The sequence below is a fragment of the Diabrotica undecimpunctata genome, unplaced genomic scaffold (assembly GCF_040954645.1).
Source record: "Diabrotica undecimpunctata isolate CICGRU unplaced genomic scaffold, icDiaUnde3 ctg00000716.1, whole genome shotgun sequence".
In the NCBI taxonomy this organism is placed as follows: domain Eukaryota; kingdom Metazoa; phylum Arthropoda; class Insecta; order Coleoptera; family Chrysomelidae; genus Diabrotica; species Diabrotica undecimpunctata.
Window position 1 is genome coordinate 110,167 of NW_027311976.1, and position 11,667 is coordinate 121,833.

The window sequence follows — 11,667 nt, forward strand, 5'->3', positions numbered from 1 at the left end:
ATATATATATATATATATATATATAGATATATATATATATATATATATATATATATATATATATATATATATATAGGGAGGAAGGAAAACAGATAATGAGAGCGACAATAAGACAAGATAAGTATAAAAAATTATCAATATTACTAGCCGAGGTAGAAAATTATGGAGACAAGTAATTCGCTAGACAGATCAATTAGTAATTTGTATTGATAATTGTATTTTGGCGCCGACTTGCGATTTTAAATTTAAAAAGTTAAAAAAGTATTTTATTTTTTACACGTTACTGGCTTTTAAACAATATTGTTTGGGCAAAGTATTAATTTTGTATCGAAATATAAGTTTAAAAGAACCAATTATACGTCAAAATTTAAACACGCTCCAGCGATAACGAAGTGCCCAATTTATCACAGAAGCAAAAAGTAAATTAATAAATGAGGTACTGAGTGTTAAATTTTAGGAACAGGTGTCACCCAGTAGTAAATCTTCCAGTTACGAGAATATATTGTAACTTTTTCTAATTTTAGTGGGCTACTCTCGTACGAGATACCAAATTGGTGATCGAGGTGTATCTAACGGATTTACCTGCCTACATATCGCATACATAATATTATATATTTATCTATGAGGATAGTGCAGCTAATAACTAGTTAATTAATTTTAAATTTTTAAAACCCATGTTTTAATTATGCATTCAGATAATACTATGATAACTTTAAGTTGATAAGTTTGATCTTACTAATTACTTTAAAAGTAATAACACTATTTTAAAACTTTAACCCCTAATAAGACATGAGATATAAGAAGAAATAATTTATTTGTTGTATACTTTTGATATCTAAAGAAAGAAAATAAAATATTTTTTTCAATCGTTACAAAAGTAGTAATTTTTGTGACGTGAGTGACAATCTAAAGTGTTGCTTTTACGCATACATAAAAGTGAAGCATTTTTACGCCTAAGCACAAAACTGTAAAAGTTCAAAAGCTCAAAAGCTTTGTAAACCGCAGTAGACTTGGTAGGAAACAATCCCTCGGTTACAGACTTAAAATATCAGCAGTACAAAAGGAGGAATATCTGTGGAATCAGACATAATACTTGTACTTTTGGGAATAAGCACAAACGTTTACAAACCTTAACGACTACCGCAAAAATCGGTGATTTTTCTTATTTTAATTACTATTTTAATGGGAATAAGCCACAACTGAAGTTTAAAATAGGTTTATTGACCTTTCAATTTCTACTTAGAAAATCGTACTTAAAATACAAAATTTTGTAGTTATATTTTGTATTGCTATATTATCAAAAAAAAGTGAAAGTGTCGTATCATTATCATAAATCTATAAAATTGGCAAGCAAACAATATGCGATATTATTAAAAGCAGAGTGAAACTACAAAATTCCATATGTCAGTCTGACCATTTTAAAATCATGTCTGCACGGAAATCATTGAAAGGATTAACTTTTCAACAACTGGATGAAGCACTTTCCAAGTGGTTTCTACAAAAAAGATTGAAGGGCGTGCCAATCCCTTGGCCAATGTGTGCTAAGTAAGTGGATATTTCTCACAAACACTTAAAAATTAAAGAACCCTTCAACGCATCTCATGGTTTGTCACACCGATTAAAAAATTTCACGGGATTCGTGACCTCATATTTACGGCGGAAAGCTTCGTCATTCTAATGAGATGTTTTGTTTTTTTTTTTTCATTCTTCTACAATTCTACTTTTTCTACAATTTTCCTACAAACCTTTAGGTAAGATTACACTTTAATCCCAACATATCGATGGTTGCTACTGTTATAATTGATTAAATTTTAACATATTTAATTATACACAATGTTGGCTATAGTCACATTTAGACATAGACTTCCGGTTACATTGACTGTTTTGTTCGGACTTTTATCCTAATGCTTCATATTGATTAGTTGCTATCAACAAGTTTTTATAAAAACTTTGTCTAAGGGCCTAGCAAACCCAATGTTGTAAAAACAACAAGTTATATTAATATTAGTTTACTTTTCGTTTTAAAAAATACTGGCTTAAATCCTATATGACAGTTGACATTGACAGTAACGTTAGTTTAAAAGTTTTAAAATGTGAACAATTTATAAAAACTTTCTTTGTTACAATTAAATAATAAAAATGCAGTGAAAAGTGCATTAGTTTTCGCTAATTTGCGCAATCCAAAACCACCGGTAAAAAAATAATCAATGTGGTAAAGCAAACTCTTTAATTAGTAATAGTGGTTTTGTATGGAATAATAATAAAAAACAAAATTGAAAAAGAGATGACAGATGTTGAAGAACAGAATGGCTTTCGTGCAGGCAGATCCTGTATGGACAGTATATTCTCTCTAAAGCAAGTTATCGAGAAAAGATTAGCCCACAACCTTTCAACTCATATAGTCTTTATAGATCTGACAAAGGCATACGATAGTGTACCACTTTCAATGCTTTGGGTAGCAATGGAAAAACAAGGAATAAGCAAAAAAAATATACAAGCAGTACAACAGCTCTACAAAAATATGACGGCAAACATTTAAACTGAAAATAGATTAACTAGAGAAATTCCTATTAGTAAGGGCCTAAAGCAAGGCTGCTGCATAGCACCTACACTCTTCAAAATATATCTAAATGAGGCACTCTCAGTGTGGAGAAGAAAGTGCTGCAATATGGGCATCACAATCGGAGATGATAGATTGTACACGATACACTTCGCTGACGACCAAGCCATTCTAGCTGAAGACGAGAGTGATGTAGGCTACATGCTTAGAAAACTGGAAGATGAGTATACCAAATGGGGCCTCACAATTAATATACAAAAAACTGAGTACTTAGTTGTAGGAGAAAAACCAGAAAGCCTACAAATCGAAACGGGAACTATAAAACCAAAAGACAATTTTAAATACTTGGGAGTCCAAATAACATCATAGACAGGAAGTAGAAAAAAAAATACACTCCACGATTGGCCAAGCAAGATCAGCCACCAGACAGCTACACGGACTATTATGGAATAAAAAAATAACAAAAGAAAATAAAAGAAGAATTTATAAAACAATAATAGAAAGTATTGGGCTATACGGCGCCAAACTCTGGGAAATAAACCAAAGAAACAAATCAAAAATTAAGGCCATGTAAATGAACTACTGGAGACGATGTTGCCAGCTCACTAGACTTGATAGGGTGAGAAACGAAGATATTCGGAGAGAAATGGAAATCGATCTAGACATAATAGACACAATCGAAACCAAAAGACTTAAATGGTATGGACACCTTCAGAGAATGCCTGAAAATGGATGGCCAAAAAAAATAGAAGAATGGACTCCGCCAACTCGAAGAAAACGAGGTAGACCAAGACGATCCTGGAGAGACGATGTCGACGATGCAATGACCGCTAGAGATCTAACAACTGAAGATTGCTTCGACAGAAAACGCTGGAAATTAGGATGCGAGAAGCGGCGCCAGCTGTAGAAGACTCGCTTGTTATATGTATATATAATATATATATATATATATATATATATATATATATATATGGTTTTGTAAATATTCTTTAGTTATTAAATGTGTAGTATCGATTGATTACTACACATAATCGATTGATTATTGATCTAAGTAAAACCCGATAAAGCCAAACACATAAGGAATCATCGCCGTGAAATCTGCTTACATAATTGAAGGAATCTCTTTAACAGTCCATGGTCCTAAAATATTTGGTACTTTTGGTACAACACCCACTGTTGGAGTCATACGTTGCCATGAAGTAAATTCCGTCTATAACTTAAACATCCTAGATTATTATTAGCAAAAATGTAACTTAATATTAATTTAACTATATTTTAAGGGTTTTTACCCGGGCATTTAGTGGCTTCAAATATGTTAACCTAGTAAGTATTAAACCACATTTTTTTATAACCCTAGTCAAAATTTAAGTTTCACGTTTGCTTCAATTAAAGTGGTATGCTGATGGAATAGACATTCCCAAAACGTTCTGTGATGTAGCCCGATAGGGTTTTTGTATTAGTATACCTTTTATAATGGATTTTTCGAATAAATTTTTTGTGATTTATGTTATACAGCCAACTACAAGAAATTCATTTTCCTTGTGAATTTTAGAAAAGAATACTTTCAAACGACCTTTTTACAAAATAATGACGCTAGAGGGAGATAAAAGCATCTTGTGTAGTTTTGAGCTCGATATGTCACAACCTGATTTTTCTGAAAATGAGAGTTAAGACGAAGAAAATGATGGGATGATATCAATGAATAGAGTAACTAAATAACACGATGCCGACGAAGCTGCCAATGTTCTACTAGACTATTTTGAGCAACGATAAACTTCGAACCTTTTTGACATTTTGAACTTACGCAGAATACGTCGGAATATTAAAAAAATGGAAACTTTTAGCACAGACCAAAGTGACCAAAGTGAATAGCTACCTCAAATATATAACCGCTTTATATCTCGCTTATTCTCCATATCTAAGTGGTTTTATTTTTCTTACTTAGTGTAAATAATTATTTATGTAAAAATCTTTTTTTTCTGTTACGTTGTTTTTATGCAACTTAAAAAATTGAACTTATGAGATTTTTTTATGGTAGGCACATATGTATGTATGTATTATGTCTAAGTACATGTTAAAATGAAGATATTTAAATTATCTTACGTTCAATGATAATTTACCAGTGATAACAACAAAAGCGTCTAAAAATGACCGAAGAAAACAAGAATTTTGACCAATATAAACTGCAGACTAAGTACATATAGTAAATAAACATATACGGAACAAATCTGGTCCAGTCGTCAGATATTTGACCTCTAAAAATCATACGAACAAACTGAATTTTGTTAAGAATGTCCATTTTTTGACCCCAAAAAAGATTCAAAAAAGTTCAACACGTCTACCCCCGGGTTTCACACTAAACCCTCTCCTCATACGAGGAGAAAACGGAAAACATAGATTTACCAAGAATCTGTACGCCGTAGAAAAAAATGTTTCAAACAAGAAATATAAGCTTAGATAATTTTAAACAGAAATGTTTATTATCACTTTTTGTGTATAATATACTGTTCTCTCAGAAAGAACGCTTGAAGTGACCGGCGATTTTAAATGTCACGCACGTGAAATCAATAAAATTTGTATCAACTCGACGGTAAAAACTCGATATATTTTGATAAAAGTATTCTTTCGTTGAAAATTAAATTGGGTATTAAAGGTAAAGAGTGGAGCTTTCGTATGCGATTTTAACATGTTGAAGCAAATAAAGTCAGTTTTTATAAGTTGTTAAATAAATTAACGTTGGGCGATTTTTGACATTTTTTAAAATTCTCATAAAAGTCATAAAATTTATCCCTTCCATTAAACTCTCGCTATACAATTTTCAATGTTACAGCTCAATCTTTAAAAACTGTAACATGAAATTTGCACTTTTGGAGGTTTGGAAGCAAATATGAGGCATTTGTAATATGCATAAAAAACGCTGAATTTAAACTTTTACATCACATAAAATCTCACGTCACGGAAAATGATTCTACGAAGATTGGGTTGAATTTGTACCTAAAGTTGTGTAATTGTAAAAAAACGTATTTGTGTCATCGAAAAAAGGAGTTTTAAAAGTTTTAGATCGTTTGTAATGTTGAAGTGTAAATTCTGCGTTTATAGGCATATTTCAAATGTCTCATATTTGTTGCCAAAACTCAAAATCGAAATTTTATGTTATAGGTTTTGAAGATTAGGCTTTAACAATGGAAATTCCATAGTGACCGGTCAATGGAAGTCCTAAATTTTATTGATATGAGAATCATAAAAAATAGCAAAATCGCGAAATGTTTATTTATTTAAAAGCTTTATACTTAATTTGAATTAACAACTGACTTAATTTTCGGCAAGATTCAAAGATTGCGTACGAAACCTGTACCTCCTCACCAAAAACCCATTTTGTCGATAGGACAATCTGATCAAAAGATATCGAATTTTTACCGTCGAGTTGATACACAATATTTTAAATTTATTTCATGCGCGCAACTGACATTCAAAATCACCGATCACTTCAAGCTTTGTTTCTGAGAGAACGGTTCATTTTACATCAAAAGTGCTAATAAGCATTTTTGTTCAAAATTATCTTAGCTATATTTCCTGTTTGAAGCATTTTTTCTACAGATTTTTGGTAAATCCATGTTTTTCGTTTTCCCCTTCACCTTGCGACTGGGGGTAATATAGGATATTTAAGAATATATTTAATTAAATCAAGTTACCATAACAGAAAAAATTAACCAAATAAGGTAAATAAACAGACAAAGAATTATATGGGCAGCTGGAAAACATTGATACACCACGAAAACCCAAAACATTCCTTTGAAACTAAGAATTAAGATATTCTATGTTCTATTCTATTTTTTATATTCCAACAAGCATATGTCAAATGGAAGTTCTATGGCCATATCTCTAATAGCTTTATCGTCATAATTGGCTCGACAATCCTTTGTGGATCGTGTTCTGTTGGCAGAGAAGCCGCCACTTCCGTCGATTTCTACCAACTTTCCTTCATCTTCGGACCCTTAAAATCTTAAGGTATTCTTTTACATCATCAATCCATCTTGATTTTTCTAGAGATTTTTCTTCGTTTGAGAATGTCAATATCTTCATATACTTAGTATCTGACATCCTAGTAATGTGTCCTAATCTGCACGTTAATAATATGTACAATATATAAAGAACAATATCTGGATCTGTTTATAGCTGTTATTTTTCAAAGATATCTGCAACGCCATAGATTTTCATTTATGGTCCCAAAAATTTTTCGAAGTGTTTTTTATTAAAGATACCAAGTAGTCTCTCATAGTTCTAGAATAGAGTCCATGTTTTAGTACCATATATCAGTCCCTCCTGTTTTTGTAAATGTTGAGCTTTACTGCACGTTTTAGGTTTTTATTTCTCAGATGTTTCTGAAGACCATGGAGAGTTTTGTTTGCTATTACTATGCGTCGCTTGTCGTATTTGTTCTGTTTGTATCAAATAGGTGAGATCCCACTCATTACTTTATATGGTGCAGTTCTTTTAACATTGTCATAGGCTGCTTTGAAGTCGATGAAGAGATGGTATGTATCTATATTATATTTTAGTGACTATTCTAAAATTTGCCTATGTGCGTGCATTTGATATATGGTGAACTTTCCAGCAGTGATAATGCCCAACAATATATTTTGTAGAGTTTAAGCCTCTCAAAAAGTACATTGTTGAATATATAATATTCAGATATTATTATAATTCGTGAAGAGTAGAGTAGAGTAGAGTATTTATCTAACTACATAACAGATATAAATATAGTTTGTAGCAAGTCAAAAAAAACATACATAGTATTAAAAAAGGAATACAAAACGTAACTTAAATATATCGTGTAATAAAGTTGTTCACTTGTTCACTGTTTTTATGCAGCGTGCATATTATTCCCTTTAGCCACCATTTTATCAATTCATTGTACCATATAAGTACTATTTTCTTTATATCAGTATTTCCTGATGCCACACCTAATCAAAAGCTTGACTTACATCAATGAATGCATTCGAGCAATATTCCTTATTTTCAAAAAAGTTTTGGAATAATTCTACCAGTCGATGGATCTGTTCAATTTTTGATGTTTAGCTCTAAATCCAAATTGGTGTGTCGGTAGAAGTTCTTTTTCTGCAATAATTTTTATTAGCCTCTTAGCTAGTAATTTTTCAGCAAAAAGGTTTTGGGATTAAAGTTATTTGCGCTACCTTCCATTGTGCTGGAAAATAACACATCAAAATAATCTGGGGACACTTATATTAATAGCTTTAAATCAATGTTACCTGCAAATACAAAATTAAAGTTAGGTTTTTAATCTTTTTTGTTGTTTTGTCGATTATTGTCAGACATTATAGCCATAAGAATGGCTATAAAAAATTTAACAAAACTTCAATATGCATTTTTTGTCAATAAGGTAAAAAGTAATATTTTTTTATTGGTACTACATTTTTATTTAGTTTTGCAATTGCCAATAATTAAGAGACATCCATTTAAATCGTGAAACGCGGTGTCGTGTGCTATCGGGATCCTTCAAGCTGTCAAAAGTTCAAGAGACGTTTCTGAGGTCCTCTACACGAACAGAAGTGTCATTAATCGTTTCTGGTTAAGGTGTCAAGAAACTGGTGATATTGCTTAACGTCATACAGGCCGTACAAGGATAACCAGCCACATTGAAAACCATTTTATTAGGTTGCAGGCTTTGTGAGATCGCACTGTAACTGCATCACAGTTACAAATGAGGTTGCCAGAGACTCATCAGGTATTTATAGGTAGTCAAACCATTAGAAATAGACTGCATAAAGTAGGGTTAAATGCTCAGAGACCTGTGAGAGTGCCTGTGTTATCCAGAGGAAATCGCGCTTATCGACTTCAGTGGGCACAAGAACACGCAAATTGGGTTAGACGTGAGTGGGCCTTTACTTTGTTCACAGATGAGTCCCGATTTGGATTTGTACCAGATACAAGACAGACAAGAATTTGGAGATGATCTGGCAATACTAAACGATTGGCCACCGTGCAGGTGGTACATAATCAGCAATACGACAGTATAATGGTATGGGGCGACATCACTCTTGGTGGAAGAAACAATCTTGTTTGTCTGGAACGGTTTCTAAGTTCAACAGACTACCGCGATATTATTCTTGTATCTAATGTTGTACCCTTTGCATAACAAGCTGGTCCCCAATTTCAATGACACATACAGCAGGGTCATGGGAACATTCCTCGACGATAATGACATTGAGTTTTTACCATGCCCTGCACAATCGCCAGATTTAAACCCAATTTAGCATGTATGGGGCATATTGGGCAGAGACATTTTTTAACAAAATATTGCGTATAATGCAAGACAGCAACTATTTGAGGGTCTTTTAATCGAGTGGAGAATACCGCAGCAAGACATTAACCATCTGATCGTAAGTTCGCTTTAGAGACGTAGGACAGTAACTAACCACCATGGAGGCCATAAACTATATTAACTTAACCTAAAGACTACTTTGTTGGGAGTTAAGGGGCAACAAATTAGTTTTTTATTTATTTATTTTTTTTTTTTTTTGTTAAGAGCTGTTGCGATAATTCTAAGAAAAAATGTTTATTTTATATTCAGGACACTTGTTTATAATTTTTTATTAAAAATATTTAAAATTAATTATTTAAAATCCTTCTATAATATCGCATTTTGTTTCTTTAGTGATTAAGTCGTGTACTCTAGCTTTTTAGGGTTTATCTCTGTTTTTATAACGCACTGAATTAATAATGTTTTATTTATTTGTTCATTTATTAATTTATTACAATTTAATAGATTATTTTACCAATTTGTGGGTCTTACCTTGTCTGCTTAAACATTTTATTCATTTTGAAAAACCACAGGCATGTAATATTGGCATAATTACTGTAATTTATATCATCTATCTTTGTTTATCTGTATTAGACAACACCCTAATATGGGTTTATTATTTCAGCATTTATTTAACTTTGTATCGAGACCTGCAGATGCTTTGCATATTGTAGAAAGCGAAACCGGTCGTCTGGATAGTTAAATTAAATTTATTGTAAGTCTAATTTATTATTTCTTTTACCTTTTCAAATAAATTAAATTGAGTCATTAAAATCAAGTAAATAGCATATAGTGAAAAATCTCTAGGTTGACTAAGTAAGCAATAAGTAATAGGAAGACTATCAGAATCATTATTTTCGTCTGTGTCGATTATCTTAAGGACGATGGAAAATCTCCGGATCGCCTACCTAAGCACTAATTAACAGAAGGACTTCAAGAAAAAATTATCTTTATTTGTCCATTAGTGGACAAAAATAATAAAAAATAACTTACCAAAACAATAATTTGGAGAATATATTTGCGTTCACTTCCGGAGAAATATTCGGCAATCTTACACTTAGTTCCATTATTATAAGAGGGGCAATATTAAACCATTTTTAGTCAAACTTTAAAATATTTGTGCACTTGAATAAGTAAAAAAGTAAAGAATTAATTGGACTGCATTTATCGAACATATATATTTTTAATGATACTGATAAAGACATTGCATACAGCTGTCCTGTAATTTATAGTAGTTTATTGTTTGTTAGAGGATAATGCATTTTGGCAAATAAATGCGTTTTACTACATAAAATAAAAGATAAGGTTACAACATATTTCAATTGAAGAGCATACGGGAAAAATGATTACAAATGGGAAAAGTCCAAAATATCAAAAAGTAGGGTATTACGCCAAATATTAGTTTAGCATATGAACTTATGTTGCCCATAATTATCCATTCAGGAACTGACCTAAGTCCCTTATATTAGCGTTTAAAAATAAGCGTACAAGGTACTAAGTCTTCGCAATTTACAAATAACCGATCCCAGTCCAATAGCCCATGCATGCGGGGAGTTAATTTATTTTTATTTGCTTATCTTTTAGTCTAATTCTAATCGTGTTCAAGCGTGTATGAAAATCGTTCGAGCGTTACCAAATTCGGAAATATTCTGGAAACGTGTCTAGTAAAGATGGCGACTATGTGTCGTTGTCAAACTTCTTAAGTAAAACACGACTTCTTTTGGTCGTGTAAGGGATGTTGAAAAACATGTCCGTAACCATACGTTGGAGATGGGAATCCGTGTAACTTTAAAAAAAGGTATTTTCAAGAATTGATTGCCGGTAAAAAAATATAATTTTAAATTAGTTCAATTTATTTAAAACTAGAAATTCACAGAACCGAAATTTACCTGGTTTAATTTCTATGCTGTTGTCTGTCTAATTTTGGATCCCTTCTTGGATGTGCACTTGTCACATCGTTTAAACCATTCTTCCATATATTGCAGACAAGTAACCTTGTAGTACCTCCCGCGGACTCTGTCCAAAGTCCTATTGATCTCAAAATGCCCACTGAAACGGCTATCATGGATTTCTTTAAGCATGTCCTTAACACACGTCCTTGGGAGAATAAACTTATGGTAATGTTCTTGTTTCATTTAGATTCTCCTATTCACGAGTGATGACGTCATCTCCTAGATACAAGGACTCACGCTAAATGAAATAGACCGTCACTAATTGCCCATAGTTGAAAATCTCCTGCCTCTGTGGCCTAGCTCCATTGTCCAGACACTCACGGACTTTCTATAGATCTGGATTTTTTTTGCTGGGCCTGAAGATTTTCATTGGTTAGAGCTTCTTCGTCACTTCCGACTTCTATGGTTTTAAACTCTAGAATATGGCCCCCTCGTTTTTCTTGGAGCTCACAGAATGGGCACATTCTCTCCTTGCATAATCTCCTCTAGTGATGATCCGCATTCCTATTACTACTTCCCACTCGCTGTCGAATCTTAAATTCATGGGTTTGTAGTTTTTCTAGCCATCGAGCTATCTGCCCTTCAGGTCTATTACAATTAAGGAGCTATTGCAAAGCGGAACGGTCGGTTCTTCTTAAGATTTTTTGGCCATAGAACATATTATGGTAGTGTTCTATTACTTTGACGATAGCCAATAACTCCTTCTTGATGACGCAGTAGTTTCTTTATGATTTTTCCAAAGTTTTCTTAAAGTATCCGATGACGTGCTCCTTACTGTACTATACTTGGAAAAGCATCCTCTATGCTATTTTAAGGGCGTTACCCTTAGGGGT

At 32.5% G+C, this 11,667-nt stretch overlaps 1 protein-coding gene across 2 annotated transcripts in view; it reads right to left on the minus strand.

Moving 5' to 3' along the window:
• The window catches only part of LOC140431420 (ATP-binding cassette subfamily C member 4-like), a 116,163-nt gene extending 106,156 nt beyond the window's left edge, over positions 1-10,007 (minus strand). For both annotated transcript variants that reach the window (XM_072519346.1, XM_072519345.1), the window contains exon 1: positions 9,876-10,007. In XM_072519346.1, coding sequence (XP_072375447.1) covers positions 9,876-9,949 — 74 coding nt within the window. In that variant the 5' untranslated portion in view covers positions 9,950-10,007. The remainder of the gene's footprint in view (positions 1-9,875) is intronic.
• Positions 10,008-11,667: the final 1,660 nt, after the last annotated feature.